Source organism: Elephantulus edwardii, unplaced genomic scaffold (genome assembly GCF_000299155.1).
Source record: "Elephantulus edwardii isolate Elephantulus edwardi_28Jun2011 unplaced genomic scaffold, EleEdw1.0 scaffold00125, whole genome shotgun sequence".
Classification (NCBI taxonomy): Eukaryota; Metazoa; Chordata; class Mammalia; order Macroscelidea; family Macroscelididae; genus Elephantulus; species Elephantulus edwardii.
In genome coordinates, this window is record NW_006399875.1 from 7,705,524 (window position 1) to 7,722,755 (window position 17,232).

General features: G+C 41.0%; 1 protein-coding gene across 2 annotated transcripts in view; it reads right to left on the reverse strand.

Moving 5' to 3' along the window:
- The window catches only part of CTNND2 (catenin (cadherin-associated protein), delta 2), a 1,564,764-nt gene that overhangs the window by 318,587 nt on the left and 1,228,945 nt on the right, over nt 1–17,232 (reverse strand). For both annotated transcript variants that reach the window (XM_006893173.1, XM_006893172.1), the window contains one exon: nt 11,406–11,589. In XM_006893173.1, the coding sequence (XP_006893235.1) occupies nt 11,406–11,589 (184 nt within the window). The remainder of the gene's footprint in view (nt 1–11,405; nt 11,590–17,232) is intronic.

Below are 17,232 nucleotides of genomic sequence, written 5' to 3' on the forward strand. Positions count from 1 at the left end.
AAAGAGAAGGCTCAAGAGCAGAACTGAAACCATAGAGACTTTCTACAGTCATCTAAAGATAAGGCGGTGTGTAGATGTTACCTTTTCTCTCTTTGTTCTTAGATGCCGTCCAGACAAGTCTGCTCAGAGGGATCCTATGAACAACATATGTAAACCTTGCCCTTTCCTCTTCTAAATCCAGCACAAGCCTCTTCTAAACTCAGCCTGAACTTGTGGGAATTCTCTGTTAGCGTGCTGTTCTAGTCATTTTAGAATCATCTTCAGAAGATTCTACTTGCTCGGAGCCAACAGCTGTTCCATGGGAGAAGGTTGGGCAATCTCTTCCCATGCAATTAACTGCCTCTGAAACCAGCCAAAGGGTCAGTAATGGGTTGGTTCTGACTCTACGGTACCAAAAAAGAACAGTACCAGTGTAAATGAGAAGATTCGACCTGTATGTGATAATAATGATTGTGCTCAATATGTTGGATCACTATCTCGGGAATGAGAACAACGAGGGCCTCCTCCAGGCAGCTGGCCACACAATTCTCTACCATCTTTGTTGGAAGATATTAGGGAGCATGCCCAGGATTACATTTGTTTTCTTAAATACCTCAATTGGTATTGGGCCTTATTTTTCTGCCAATGCCTTTGGTGCAGGTTGGACTTCTTCCATCAGCCCTATTGAACTGATTATATGCTACTATTGTTGTTGTTTTGTGTTGTCAAGTCGCTTGTGACACATAGTAACCCTAATAACAGCCCTGAAACCTGCTCTATCCTGTGCCAACTTTACAGTCTCTAACACACCTGCTCTCATTACCCCAGTCACTGTATCAATCCATCTCATCGATGGTCTCCCTCTCTTTCTCCGTCCCTCCATCCTCCCAAGCATGATGTTCCTCTCCAAGGACGGGTCTCTCCTTGGAACCTGCCGAAAGTGTGTCAGACGAAGCCTCAGAATCCTTGCCTTCAAGAAGTAAGCTGACTTCATCCTCTCTAGGATGAACCAGTTTGTTCTGGCTGTCCATGGTATATTCAACACTCTTCTCCAGCACTACAGCTCAAAGGTATCAATTCTCCTTCTATCATCCCTAGCCCCTGTCCAGCTCTCTGACACATAGCAAGCAATGGCAAAGACTATGGACTGGATCAGGCGTTACTCCCTAAAATATTCAAGTCATTGTATAAAAACAATTAGTCAACACTGAACCATTTCAGAAAGTAGCATATTGTTTAAGCTTACTAAGGTCATTTTATAAACATATTTCTCTGTACTACAACTGTGGGCATTTAAGAATGATGTGATTTGCATTCATAATTTTTTCCTGAAAACCAAAATGGTGCTTTAAAAAATAGCTCAACTAATTGACCCTTTATCTGGGTTTGGAGGCTGCATATCATACAAAGAGAAGACTATTTCATTCATAGTTCTGCTGCTAGCTTCAAACAACCAGAGCCCAATAGACTGGATTAGCAACACCTAATGTTAAGGGCTACTCCACCACAGTCTTAAATATTTAAGGTTATCAGTAAAATATGGAGAAGTCTGAGTACTAGAAGATCAATGTCATCTTTAATTATCTGGAAAATGACTGAAACTTAAGTAAAAAAAATGTTTCTAACAAAGAATGGAGCTCTGGTGGTCTAGTGGCAAGAAACTTCTCTGTAATCCTGAAGGAACGAAGTTCAAAGCCAACAGCTGCTCCATGGGAGAAGGATGGGCAGTCTCCTTTTGTGCCATTACTGTCTCTGAGAACCTACCAGAGTATCAGCTGTGAGTCAGTTATGACTCGATAGTACAGAACAGCAACAACAACAACAAAATGTTGTTACTGTTGTTAGGTGCCACCAAGTTGAGTACAACCAATAGCTAGCTACCCTATGAATCACAAACCTAAATTTGGCCCTATCCTCACAATTTCTGATACCCTTCTGTCCAATGCAGCGATCACTGTGTTTCTTAAAAAACAATATATCTAAAAAAAAAAAAGGATAGGAGTTCACTATGAGAAATAGATTTCTATTTTAGTATATCTACTTAAGTATTCTTCCCTCCCAACACAGTAGAGCACTCATAAATGAAACCAAGAGAATTAAAGTATTTAATGGTTGTCAAACTTAATTTGTTTTCATTCAGGTGAGTCACAGTTCTCTTCTGAGTTTTACACTTTCCCATACACATGCATGCATTCCTGTACATACATTTTCTCTCCTAGTCAACTCAATCCGACCTGTTCTCTTTTACGAACTAAACAAAGTCCTGAATCATATACTTGAATTTCAACTTGATTTTCCAGTCTATGATAGTCATTGTTAGGACACACTGCAAGAATAATTACAACATGTAAATGTGGCATTTCCATTCAATTAATGTAACGTTAGAAACTAAAGCTTTCAATTACTAGCACTGTATCATGCTGTTATACTACTTCACTATATCATTTTTTCAAAAGGCAAGACACATTTTAGTACAAAGACATGACTAGAGAAGTAACCATCCTTTTTTCCCCCAATGAAAAATGCCAAATTATTTGTAAATGTTTTGATAGTGGAATATTATTTGCTAGGATTTAAGGCCGGTCTGATTTTTAAGTTGAATGACAGGATGCCCCTCAGAAACAAGGATGGTGAGACTTCCTCTCACATCCTTTGGACATATTATCAGGAGTGACTGGACCATAGACAAGATGATCACTGTTGGGAAAATAGTAGGCCAGCAATAGAGGAAAACCCTGAAAAAGATAGACTGACAGAGTGGCTTGCAGCAATGTTCTCAAGCACAGCAGAGTTTGTAAGCTTGGCTTAGGAATTGGGTAGTGTTTCATTCTGTTATACAAATGATAAGTAAGAGTTAGACGAGGTCAAGGCCTGAGTGCTTAAAGAGACAAGGCAGAGCAGGGGTAACAAATAGACATGGCCCTGGATGTGCTCACCAAGTTGTACCAAGAAATCTGGAGGACAATCATCTGGCCAACTGATTGGAAGAGATCTATATTTGTTCCCATTCCAAAGAGAGGTGATTTGACAGAGTGCAGAAATTATCAAACAATATCATTACTATCATAGGCAAGCAAGATTTTGCTGAAAATGATCCAAAAATGACTGGAACACCACATCAACAGAGAAATGCCTAAAGTGCAGCCTGGGTTTAGAAGAGGCTGCGGCACTAGGGATATTATAGCTAATGTTAAATGGATATTGGCTGGTACCAGAGGAATGTCTATCTGTGTTTCATTGACTATGCAAAGGAATTTGACTGTGTGGATCACTACAAACTGTGGCTGACTCTGAGAAAAGTGGGAATCCCAGAACACTTGACTGTGCTTATGCAACACTTATACTTGGACTAGGAGACAGTCATCAGTACAGGACAAGGAAACAGCTTCATGGTTCAAAATCAGAACAGGTGTACACCAAGGATGTGTTCTATCTCCATATCTCCATACTTTTTAACTCTATATGCAGAACAGATTATCCAGGAGGCTGAGCTATATGAGGAGCAACGTGGCATCAGGACTGGAGGAAGATGCATCAATAGTTTGTGTTATACAGATGACACAACCCAGCTTGCAGAAACCAAGGAGGACCTGATGCACTTGCTGCAGAAGGTCAAGGACTACAGCTTTAAATAGGGATTGAAGCTCAACATCAAGAAAACAAAGATTCTCACCACTGGGCTGACTAGCAGCATCATGACAAACAGTGAAGAGACTGAGATTGTTGACAGCTTCAATTTGCTTGGCTCCACAATCAACACTCTTAGTATCAGCAGCCAGGAAATTAAAAGACGAATTGCACTGGGAAAGTCAGCTGTCAGGGACTTCTCCAGAGTACTGAAGAGCACATATATCAATCTGGAGACTAACTTGCTATGCATCAGAAAGCTGGACAATGAGTAGGGATGATGGGAGAACTGATGCCTTTGAGCTGTGGTGCTGGAGAAGAGTACTGAATATACCACAGAGGGCTAGGAGAATGGAGCTCTGGTGGCCTAGTGCTAGGAGAACAAACAGGTTCATCCTGGAGAGGGTGAAATCAGGTTGCTCCTTGGAAGCCAAGATTCTGAAGCTTCTTATGACATACTTTGGGCATGTGGCCAGGAGGGACAGGTCCTTGGAGAGGTACATCATGCTTGGGAGGGTGGAGGGACAGCGCAAGAGAGGAAGACCCTCGATGAGATGGATTAACTTAGTGACTGAGGTAATGACGGTAGGTGTGTCAGAGTCAATAAGATTGTCACAGGATAAAGCAGGGTTTAGGGCCGATGTATATGGGGTCACTATGAGTCGCAAGTGACTTGATGGCACATAACAACAACACGAATTGGACCTGATTGGAAAGTACAGAGCAACAATAGTCATTAATTTTAATTTTTGACAACTTTACTAAAATAATTTTTTTTAGATCCAAAAGAATCTTATCTGATTGTATCGCCTTATCAAAGTTGATCATAGTCTTATATGACGCTGTACTAGTACTGATCTAACTAAGTAGCCCACAATGGGCTGCCGACAAGAACAGAATACCATGTCTCACAGTATTGAAAGCTAAAGGTCCAGGGTGTCATGTTTGTTGACTCTGTCTGATATTTCAAGGGAGAACCTATACCATTTCTCTCTCCCAGTTTCTGGGAACTCTAGTTTATCTTTGGGTAGAAACTTTAGCATGACTCCGGCTTCTCTTTACCACATGGTCTCCTTCCTCCAAGTATCACTCCGCGTCTCTGCACTGATTGAATTACTTGTATTTCAATTTCATCCTATGCAGATTAAAGTGGGGCAATGAATAAGAATTACAGAAGAATTAATGCCTTTGAGTAACTGGAGAACAACACTGAATATCCCATGCATTGCCTAAAGATCAAACATGTTGGTCCTAGAGAAAGTATAACCAGGGTGTTCCTTAGAAGAAAAAAGGGTGAGACTTTGCCTCACATGCTTCAGGAATGCTAACAGGAGGGGTCAGTTCTTGAGAAAAGACAGCATACTAGGAAAAATAGAGGGTCGGAGAAAGAGAGGAAGATTCACAACAAGAGAAACTGACACAATGACCGTAACAATAAACTTGAGTATATCAGTCATCTTGAGAATGGTGCACGACAAACAAGGTTCAGATCAGTCATTCATAGGGTTACTATGCTGTGTAACTGTGGCAGAGATGGTTAACCATTCTTTCATTAATTCAAAGATTGTCAGTTCCAATCCCCCTCCACATCTGCTCTGCAGGGCAAATGCCTAGTAATCTATTAAACTTTCATAAATATTACAGTCAAGAAAACGATATGAATGCAATCACATTGGAAAGCATCCTGGCATTTAGTTAAAAAGTTAAGACTAACAGATATATGCATACACATGTTTGTTTATTGCAGCATTATTTGCAATAGCAAAGGGATAAAATAACCCAAGGGCTCACCATGGGAAAATTGCTAAACAACTACGGTGCATTCATGTAATGGACTACTTACTATACAACATTGAAAACCGATGAAGAATTCAAGAAACACTGCATACCTTTGACGAATCTACAGAATATCATGATGAGTAAAATACATCAGTCACAAAAGTACAATTACATAAGACCACGATCTTAAAAACTAAAGAAAAATTTACACAAAGATAGAGTCATTCTAGAATGGTTTCCAGGCAAGGGAAGGGAGAGAGGGGAGTAACCATTAACAAATATCTAATAAATCGACTAAATAGATGATGGGAAAGGCAACGTAGGATAAGTGGCTGATCAGGCATTGAGTGTATTAATATAATGAATGTTATGAAACAAAGTATGTATTAATGAATGATTTAAAAACTATATGCTTTGTAAACTTTAACTCAAATCACAATTAAAAACAAACAATTAAATAAGAAAACCCTAGAGAGAACTTCTGTTACATCACATGGAGTTGCAATGAGTTTATACTACACAGCACATACAAGCAATGATTTTGTAAATTACTACTTAACATGGGAGGGCCTGGAGAGGATTATGCTGAGTGAACTAACTCAGTCCTACAAAGACAAATACTGTATAAGACCATTATTGTAGAATGAGTGTGAGGATCCCAGGATAGGGTGGAGGAATAGAAGAGTGAGGCTGGGCGGTCGGGTGTTGATCATAGTGTTGGACATTTCAATGGTGGGGTGAGGTGAAGGAAATGGAAATGATCTTTTGTGAAAAACAATACATTCAAACTTTGTAAATAAAACAGTGTGTGTGTGTGTATACATACACACACACACACACACACATACATGTATATACATATATATACACACACACACTCTCACTCAATATGACCTTACGGCAAGTGATAATATTTTTAGAAAATCTATTTCCAAAAGAATATCATTTCCATAAGTATTAAGGCTAGGACTTCAACATAACCTTTTCTGGGGTCACAATCTAATCCATTACAGTGTGTTTTGTTGTTTGAGGGACTGGATTACTTAGACTCTAGTTGCATAAATGTAATCACTTGTGTCACAAAAATCCTGGAGAAAGGTTAGACACTGATGTAATTGTAACAAGTATAGTGTCATTAAAGGATCCTTGTGGCACCGTGGTTAAGTGCTGGGCTGTTAACCAGAAGGTTGGGAGTTGGAATCCACAGGCATCTCAGCAGGGAAAGATCAGAAAAGAGCAGGCTGTCTCTCTAAAGATGACGGCATTTCTCAAGCTGAAAGAACTGAAAAATAAATTCATGCCTTGAGTTGCAATACTTAGGGATGCTCTATCATGAAGAAGACAAAGATTCTCAACACTGGGCCAAGTGGTAGCACCATGACAGATGGAGAAGAGATTGAGGCTGTTAGCTATTTCAACTTTATTGATTCTACAATCAACACTCTTGGCAAAAGCAGTCAGGAAATCAAAAGACGAATTGCACTGGGGAAGTCTGCTGTCAGAGGACCTCTCCAGAGTGTTGAGGAGCAATGATGTCAGTCAGTCTGGTGACTAAGGTGAGCCTGATGCAGGTCATGGTCTTTGTAATTACTTGCTAGGCATCAGAGAACTGGGCAATGACTGAGGATGATAAAAAGATCAATGCCTTTGAGTTGTGGTGCCAGAGAAGAGTATCGAATATACCATGGACCACCAAGAGAACAAACAGGTCTATCCTGGAGAGGGTAAAACCAAGTTTCTCCTTGGAGGCAAGGACTTTGAAGCTCTGAGGCCAGAAGGGACCAGGTCTCGGTGAGGGACATCATGCTTAGAATGGTGGAGGGATAACCCAAGAGAAGAAGAACCAGAAGAGATGGATTGATTATGTAACTGCTTAGAAGGTGGAGGGACAGTGCAGGAGAGGAAGACTCTGGATGAAATATACTGACATGAGAACTGGAGTAATGGGATTAGGTGTGTCAGAGTCAGTGAAACTGGCTTAGGATAGGGTGGGCTTCAGAGCTGTTACACATAGAGATGCTATGAGTTGCAGGCAACTCGATGGAATATAAAAACAACAGCAGGAGCAGCAGCAGCAGCAACAACAACAACAACAACAACATGGGCAAAATCTTGAATGATCCAGGAAACATCAAAAGATGACAGTGTCTATATAGAGTCACTGTATCCTTATGACTTGGCTGACCTTGAGATATTTCAAGAAGTACCCTATGATCAAATGCCAGTGATACAGAAGGGGGAAATTTAAGCTGCCTTGAAGGCATTGGCACAAAATAAGGCCCCAAAAATAGATGGATTATCAACTGAAATGTTTCAAAGGAGAGATGCCACCCTGAATGTGTTCACCAGTTCATACCAGGAAATTTAGAGGACAGTTGACTAGCCAGCTGACTGGAAGAGATTGATGTTTGTTCCTGTTCCCATTCCCAAGAAAGGTGATCCAAAGGAATGTGGAAATTATTGACCAATATCATTAATATCACGTGCTAGCAGAGTACTGCTGAACATCATTTAAAAACAGCTCGTACATACAGCACATAGAGAACCACCAGAAGCTCAAGCTGGACTTAGAAGAGGTCATGGCATCAGAGATATCATTGCTGATGTCAGATGAATCCCTGCTGAAAACAAGGAATACTAGAAGAATGTCTATTTGTGCTTTATTGGCTATGCACAGGCATGTGACTGTGTGGATCATAACAAATTATGGCTAACATTGAAAAGAATGGGAATTCCAGAATACTTGATTGTGCTTGTGTGAAACCTATACCTAAATCAAGAGGTTGTGGTGTGAACAGGGCAAGAGAAAACGATATGGTTTAGAATCAGAAAGAGTATGCGTCAGAGTTGTATCTTTCTCCACATATTATTTGATCTATATGCAGAGCAAATTATTTGAGAAGCTGGACTCTGAAGAAACACACAGCATTGGATTGCAGGAAGACTCATCAATAAATTTCATTGTATGGATGACCTTGCTTGCTAAAAGTGAAGAAGACCTGAAGCACTTGCTGCAGAAGATCAAACACTGCAGCCTTCTACATGCATTGCATCTCAACATCAAGAAAACAAAAGTCCTCACAACTGGACCAATAGGCAACGTCTTGATGGACAGAGAAAGGATTCAGATTGTCAACAACTTCATGTTACTTGGATACACAATCAATATATTTGGTACCAGTAGTCAGGAAATCAAGAGATGTATTTCACTGAGAAAGTCTGCAGTCAGGGGCTTCTCCAAATTATTGAGGAGTAATGATGTCATTTTGAGGATCAAGGTGTACCTGATTCAGGCCAGGGTTTTTTCAGTCACCTGCTGAGCATCCGAGAGCCAGTGACTAAGGATGACAGAAGTAGAATGGATGTGGTGCTGGAGAAGAATTCTGAAGATCTTTTGGACTGCCAAAAGTACGAACAGATCTGTCTAGGAGAAGGCACAGCCAGCCAGAGTGCCCCTGGAAGCAAAGATGATGAAGCTTTGTCTCACACTGTCAGGGCACATTGTTAGGAGAGGTTAATCCTTGGAGGGGGACATCATGCTTGGGAAGGTGGAGGGGTGGCGAGAGGAAGACCCTTAACCAGGTGGGTTGATATGATGACCGTGGTAATGAACCGGAGTGTGTCAGAGATTGTGAGGATGACCCAGGAAGGAGCAGTGTTTAGATCTGATGCTCACAGGGCCGCTATGAGTTGAACTCGAGTCAATGTCACCTAACAACAACACTTGTATTCTTTGTAGAGGACTTTAACTGACAGCACTTAGCAAGCTTTACTTCTACAGTTGATTCCGTGACATAAATCTTCCTTCCCAACAAGGGAGAAGAGAAAGAGAAGGAAAGATACAGCAGAAATAGAAGATAAGCTGTGAAGTTGCTGAAGGACTGAGTTTAGCTGTGGAAGAGTTTTATTTCATCTGGTAAGGGAAGAGGTTCTAAAGATACAACGGAATTTAAGAGGTTATGAAATGGATGTCTCAAGAGTGAGCTTGGGTGAACTGTAAATTTGCCTGTAAAATTGCGCTCAGTTCAGAGAAATCATTTTCCAGCTTGGAGGAGAAGCAACAGTGTCTGAAGTACCTATTCAGGCTCGGTCATGACTACGTATTTATGATGCTGACACTTTTCCTCATCCTCTTCACGCACCCTTTCACAAAGTCAAACACACCCCTCAAGAGCAGAGCCCAGAGCACTGTCATACATATTCATGAGGTTATTATCATGAAGGCCAGAGAGAGGGTTTCTGTCCTTCTCAGTGGTGACTCCATTTGCATCTCACAACTGACCAATCATCTATGATCATTTGCTGGAGGAATCCCTGCTTGGAGCAACAAACTAGAGAAATTGTGTACATTTTACCTTTGACCCACAGACTCCATGATGCAGGGTTTGAAATCATACCATTGGCCTCATCCCATCAGTACACTCACCCAGCAGAAGTTTCCAACTTTGGTACAAAATACATCATCCTGGGGCACACAATGTTTAGCATTGTCGATGCGCTACATTTTAGTTCTACTCTTTTTTTTTTTTGCTAAGAATGAAATTTGAATAAAACACTAGAAATTTCAATGGACTTGTTGGGGGCAATTTTTATGTATTATGTACTCAGGAGGAGAGAACGATGGTACATGTGCAACTTTTATTATTTAAAAATCATGTCATACCGCTGGCTTTAAGGAATACCTCCATCAAGTTCTTGTCCCATGGGAGGAATACAGGTGGCACAGTGGTTGAAGTGCTAAGCTGTAAATGAAAGGTTGATAGTTCAAGCCTGCCAACTACTTTGGCAAGAGGAAGAAGTAGTATGCTTCTGTAAGACGTCCAACCACTGAAGCTCTATGGCTGTTACACTCAGCCTACAGCGTCACTGTGAGCTGGAACGGACTCAATGTCAGTGCATTTTTGGTTGTGGTTGTCACGTAGAGAAATGAAAAGAAAAAAAAAAGTGTTGCAGTTCTCTGACCAGCAGGATAAAGCTGGACAATCAGAACAAACTATTCAAGACGTTCCTGCGTCAAGAGGTAAAAGGAGAGGAACTCAGGGTTGAGTGTCCTCCAGACGTATACATCCCCGCAGCTTTTGCTGACAAGTTTCCCATCACACAAGCAATAAACTATGTTAACTGGACTCCAGGATGTATTTTACTATTTCTTTTCTTATTGCTGACCTTCCCTGTTTGCATTACCACATCTTTCTCAGAAGGCAGCATCAGAGGGAGAATTAAGGTTTTGCCCATCCCAGGACAGAGTGTTGCCTTGGCTTATTCCAGGCAATGCCTGCCTCAGTCAGCTCAATCCCTATTGAAGAGTCTAAAATAGCTATTAGAAACATTTATCTACAGGCTCATGTCCTGGTTACAGACTCTATACAGTTCATTAGCCTATATATATTCTCCCATATACAACATGATCTATCACACGTGTATTTACAATCAGCTGTTGTTTTCCATCAGACAAAGCTAATTTTGTCTGGAACGAAAATGTTTATTTTTTTTAAAAAAATATAAAACTAAGAAAAAGTTTTTAAAAAATCTGTTTTAAGACACTGCTTTTATCAACTCAACTACTAGAACACTTATACACCAAAAAGAGAAAAAGACAGTCAACACAAAGCTTTTGAGATGACCTCAAGTCACAGTGACTGTTCACTGAATTGCCAAGCCTTTATGGGAGAAAAATTACCATCTTGTGCAAATAGAACAGCGAGTGGATTTGAACTATTGATCTTACAGTCAGCAGCCAAACGTGTGGCTCATGAAGGCACCACAGATGCCGTGGCATGTATACAGAGCAGTGGAAGATTTCCCTCTTATATTCTTCAGATCCTGAGTAGAAAATCCTTCCACTCAATTCTTCCACTATCACCCCATCAACATGACCTTTCCAGAACAGTCTTATTCTGCCTCAGTGAACCACCGACGTTATAAAAGCAGAAGGGGTACGTGATGATGGAGCCCAAGGGGCCCCCACAGGAGAGGTGCGGGTGGTGAGCACCAGTGGAGCAACGGGTCCGAGGACTGACCTGAGACACCCCGTGGCGTTGCGCAGCACCTGCGAGGAATGCAGCTGGATCTTCCGGTCATCCTGCAGAGGCGAGTTCTCCCAGCCGGAGTGGGGGATGATCACGGCATTGGTCAGCACTGCCAGGGCGTCCTGGATGATGGGCATTTTGAGGGCATCACACGAGGAGAGGTTCCAGAGAACTCCTGCAGGAGACACACAAACAGAGCTTGTTGGCGGCCAGTACCACTAGTATTTTCTCATCTCCAAACTGGTCTCTCTGTTCTCGTTCACAAGGTTGTCAGGGAAAGTAAGATAGTGTGCATGGCAGCTGGGACGGACCCTTTATTTTATTACTGAGTGAAAATGTCCTCAGCAAACTAGATTTCCAAGCAACCATTTATATATATTTTCTAACAATTACAGTATCCACAAAGTATTCACTCTTTCCTCTCTCCTTTCTCTGTCATTCCATTAATCCTTCCATCCTACCCTTTCCTGAATGAAAGGATGCCACTAAATAAGGATGACAGAAGAATTATTGCCTTTGGGCTGTTGTGTAGGAGAAAAAAAAAACACAGAATATCATATAGACTGTGAGGAAAAACAAGCAAATATGTCCTGGAGAAAGTTCAGCTTGAGTGCTCCTTGGAGGCAAAGATGATAAATCTTCACCTCACACACTTCAGGCATGTGGCTAGGAGGGGAATATTCCTTGGAGAAGGACAGGATACTGAGAAAGGAAAAGAGAGGGTCAGCGAAGGAGAAGCAGACCCTCGACCAGATGGATTGCCGTGGTGACTGCTGAAATGGGCTCTAGTGTGTCAGGAAGTGTGATGATGGCATGTGACATGACAGGGTTCAGATCCGCTGTTCATAGGGTCGCTATGGGTTGTACTTGACAGCACCTAACAACAGCCACCACCCTTTCCTGACTTCTGGGCTTTACCTTTGGCCATGTGCTGCTTTTTAGCCCTTATATGACTGGCTCGTCTAAGGACTGAGTGTCCCTCTGGTGTTACTAGTTACCTTATAGGTCTGTCTACTGGTAGACCGGAAGGTGAGCCATTACCTTATAGGTCTGTCTACTGTTAGACCAGAAGGTGAGCCACAGATGTGTTCCAGGTCCAAAGGGTGTCTAAAGATCATGGCCTCGGGGTTCTACAAGTCTTTATTGGACTAGAAAGTGGATTATTAATTTTAGGCCATCTCTGTGAACCTACTAAAATGTGACAAGGGGATAGAAGAATCATGATAGTATCTTTTTTTTCTTCTTAAGTGTTTAGAGGATTTTTATTCTCATCCATTAGATACACTTGAACTTTTTATTTGACTCTTATGCATGGGACCTTCTAAAGATTAAATCCATGTATGCATCAAAAACTTTTCGCAACAGGGTGAAAAGAAAACCTACTGACTGGGAATAAACATTTGGTAATACCATCTCAGACAAGAGTCTTATAATAAAAGTTTATAGAATAATACTCCTGGGCCCCCACAAGAAAATCATTGCTGATAATCCAATTACAAAATGGGCAAAAGACATGGATAGAATTTTCACAGAGGCAGATATTTGAATGGCCAACAGACACATGAAGAAATGCTCCAAATCAATGGTGATAAGAGAGATACAAATAAAAATCTTAAATGATGTACCATCTCACTCCAGTCACAGTGGCAAAATTTAACAGGGCAGCAAGTAATAGATGCTGGAGTGGGTGTGGTGAGAAAGGAACTCTTATACATTGTTGGTAGGATTGTAAAATGGTACAACCATTCTGGAAGGCAGTTTGGTGCTTTCTCAAAAAGCTGAACATAGAAATTCCATATTTTTGTTTCTTGACAGAGAAAAACCAAACTGAGGGATAGGATTGGGTCACGGGTACTGACTAGGTTTGCTTTTAACACAATAAGTGTTAAAACTCTAAACATGAGTCAAGTGATTCGAAAGTCATTTGAGATGGAGAAGAGGGTTCTAAAAATTGACTGCCAAAAAGCCAGCCAGTGAAAATCCTATGGAGCAGAGTTCTATTTTAGACACACTTGGAGTCGCCATGAGCTGGAACTGGCGCAATGGTCGCTGAGGGCTAATAGTGAACAACTGCCTTCTTTTATCTGAGAACTTATTATAAAGACATGGGTCCGGCTCCACTCAGCTTCCTTATTACACCAGCACCTCCAGGCTGGACCTCTGGGGATTCCAGTATCAGGCCTGGTGACAAATGGCTCAATAAAGGACATTCAACTTAACTGCCACTTACAACTGTTTTGTCAGCGTTTCTTTGAAAGCAACACTCAAAGAGGACTAGGAGACCGTCCTGCCTTAATTAATTTTCAAAGGGGCCAGGAAGAAAGTTGAGGGCAACCACACAGTGGACCGAGTGTTACTGTTGTTGGTGGGGCAGAACAATGATTGATGTTGACTGAGTAAAAGCAACATTTTAGGACAGGTGGAATGTTTGAAGCTTTACGATTTTTTTTTAAAGGAGGATTTTAAAATTGGGCTACATTTTTTTAAAAGGTCAAACATATTGCCTAGACCTTGCAAGAGCATTTGAAAATGTCTCTTAAGAGAATTATTCATTGTTGGTCATAAGAGCATCCAAATTGTGAAAGATAAGGAAACAAACAAACACAACCCCAAATCCACTGCTGTCAAGTCTCTTCTGACTCGTGGGGACCCTGCATTTGGTTTCCAAGGCTGTCAAGCCACACGGGAGGAAACTGCCCATCCTTCTCCAAAGGGTTGGCTGGTGCCCTCAAACCACAAACCTAGTGAGTGGTCTAACATGCCACACATTATACCACCAGAACTCCTTACAGAGAAAGACAGCATAATAGTTTCCAAGAAAGACTGTTGTTGTGTATCGGCAAGTGGGAACTGACCCATAGCTGACCCTCTGGCAGGATTTCAAAGGCAGTTAATCTCATGGGAAGAGATATTGCCCATCCTTCTCCCTCAGAGCAGCTGGTGGCCTCGAACCATGTGTCTTTGGGTTTGTAGCACCGCCTCTTACCATCAGCCCACCAGAACTCCCTAGAAAAGTATACACTACCTGAAAACATAGCATCACTCAGAGCAAATAAAGCATTGCAATTACGTTTAGAAGCACATCATTAAACTTACACTTATAAAAAAGATTTCAATACATCTACCAGCTGAAAAACCAGCCAGGTTTTGTTTTTTGGTGTTTTTTTTTTTTCTTTCTTTCTTGTTATTCTTTTTCACTTCAGAAAAATCAGCCATTAAAAATTCTGTAAAGGGCTTCTCTGGTACATATGGGGTCAACATTCATTGGAGTAATCATGTATTAAAGTCACCATGCACTGGGGTCCTCATGTATTGGGGTTATCATGTATTTGGGTCACTCTCCATTGGGGGTCATCACACATTATAACATACTTGGCAGCTCTGTTTCACTTTCCTGGGATTTATTTTAATTTTCATTGAGATCTCTGGTTCTCAGTGGTTAAGTGTTCAACTGTGGATTAAAAGATTGATGGTTTGAACCAAAAGAAAAGGCCGTGTGCTACTACTGCAAGGTCAAAATCTTTGCAACCAAATGGGGCAGTTCTGCTCTGTCCTGGTGGGTCACCATGTGTTGGGATTCACTTGTCAACAGTGGGCTATCTTGATTTGATTTTTGCTCCAGCACAGGGACTATTTCCTATATATCCAATGGACTCCTCTCACTTAGGTGCACATCTGCTTTGCTTTTAACATCTTCACCTCAAAATGAAAGAAATGCCCAAGGCCAAAGAGAAGTTACTAAAAAAATGTATTCTGAGTGAAATACTAGAAACATTTCCCTAAGTATCTGTCTTACTTAAAATAAAAAAGAAAGCTGTTTTTCCTCTATTAAGTCCCATTATGAAAATTTACTAAATTTTAGATAATTTAAATAATCACTATGATTACCAACATTCTTTTCTACTCCCACAAAAGTATTATTTTTCACAGTAAAGTAACTGGCTTTTCCCTTTTAGAAAGCACATTAACACACCAAAGCTAGGTGATAATGGCAGGAGAAACCATGGGAAGGGACTTAAAATGAGTCTAAAAAGAAAATTTATGGGAAAATGCCCAAACAAAATACATAAAAAGAAAATGAATGCGTACTCCAGCATTTTAGAATAACTCTGTTGTTGTTGTGTACCGTTGAGTCAGAACTGACCCATAGCTGACCCGCCAGCGAGTTTTTGGAGGCAGTTTAATCTCACAGGAGGAGATTGTCCATCTCTCTTCCACTGAGCAGCTTGTGGATTTGAACATTTGAACTGCGTACCTTAACTAGTAAAATGTGTAATGAGGTCCAACGGAGTGAGTAAAGAGAGCAAAGGGGCTGAGGGTGGGCGGGTGAAAATCATGGGGTTGCAGAATTTAGTGGTTGGAGGAAGGGGGTAAAGGAAATGGGAAAGATCCATCAGGGACCTGAAAAGGTAGGGTAATAGTGGGCATAGATCAATGGTGATTAACTTTATAAAATACAATATATGGACATGATTGTATGAAGCACAATGTGAATGAAGAGAAGTGTGAACCACAATGCATACAAGTTGTGTAAGCAAATCAACATAAAATTAAAAAAAACCCCACATATTATAGCCAAGAAAACCCAGTGGAGCTCTAGTCTGTTATTAATGGGGTTGCCATGGAATGGGATCTAAATGACAGCAGAGGTCTGGTCTTTAGTTGTGTGTGGTTTTGTTTTTTTTTTGTTTTGTTTTTTTATCCATATGATGACAGCAGAACAGTTTTTTAAAAAAATATTTTTTAATTTTTATTTTATTATTGTGTGTGTGTGTCTGTGTGTGTGTGTGTGTGTGTGTGTGTGTGTCCTGTCAAATTAGATCTGACTGGTACAGGAGGAGATGGCCCCTCCTTCTCCGGCAGAGCATCTGGTGGATTCGAACCGGATGTCTCTGGGATTGCAGTACAGCTTCTTGCCACTAGGCCAACAGAGCTCCCCTGCAGAACAGTTTTTAACTGTCCTCCTTCTACATGACAGAAAAGAAGAAGAAAAAAATGAGAGAAAAAAAAACCCACAAAACCTAATGCGAAATTGGACAAGAGAACGAGTGATGAAGATGTGATTCCAGAAACAGCATCTGTTGTTCTGTGTCCCTGTTACTATTATTGTTGTTATTGTGATTGTTAGCTGCCACCAAGTTGCCAATGACTCACAGTGACCCTAGAAACAGCAGATGTGAAGCTGTCCTTTCCTCTCACATCCTCCTCACCATCTGTGCCATGTTCAAGCCCATTGCTATATTCCCTGGGTCAACCCATCTCATTAAGAGTCTTCCTCTCCTCCAAATCGTTGCCAATAGGAGAGATGCAAATCAAAACCACGATGAGGTACCACATCACTCCAGTAAGAGTGGCAAAGTTTAACCAGGGCAGCAAGTAATAGATGTTGGAGAGGACATGGCAAGAAACGAACTCTTTTTTAAAAATTTTTTTATTAATTTCAACGAACAATCACAGAGATTTTGGATTTCCATTCATTCATTGTTGCCCTTTTCTCCCCACCCATCCCATCCCACCCCCAGTTTGCTCTTCTCTTTGAAAAGTAACAGAACTCTCATACATCGTTGGTGGCATTGTAAAATGGTGCAACCATTCTGGAAGGTAGTTTGGCGCTGTCTCAAAAAGCTGAACATAGTAATTCCATATGACCCAGGTATTCCACTACTTGGAATATACCCTGAGAATATGACAACTGAGGCACAAACCGAGATTTGTACACCAATGTGCATAGCAGCATTATTCACCATTGCAAGCACATGGAAACAGCCCAGATGTCCAACCACAAACGAATGGATTGAGAAATTATGGTACAGTCACA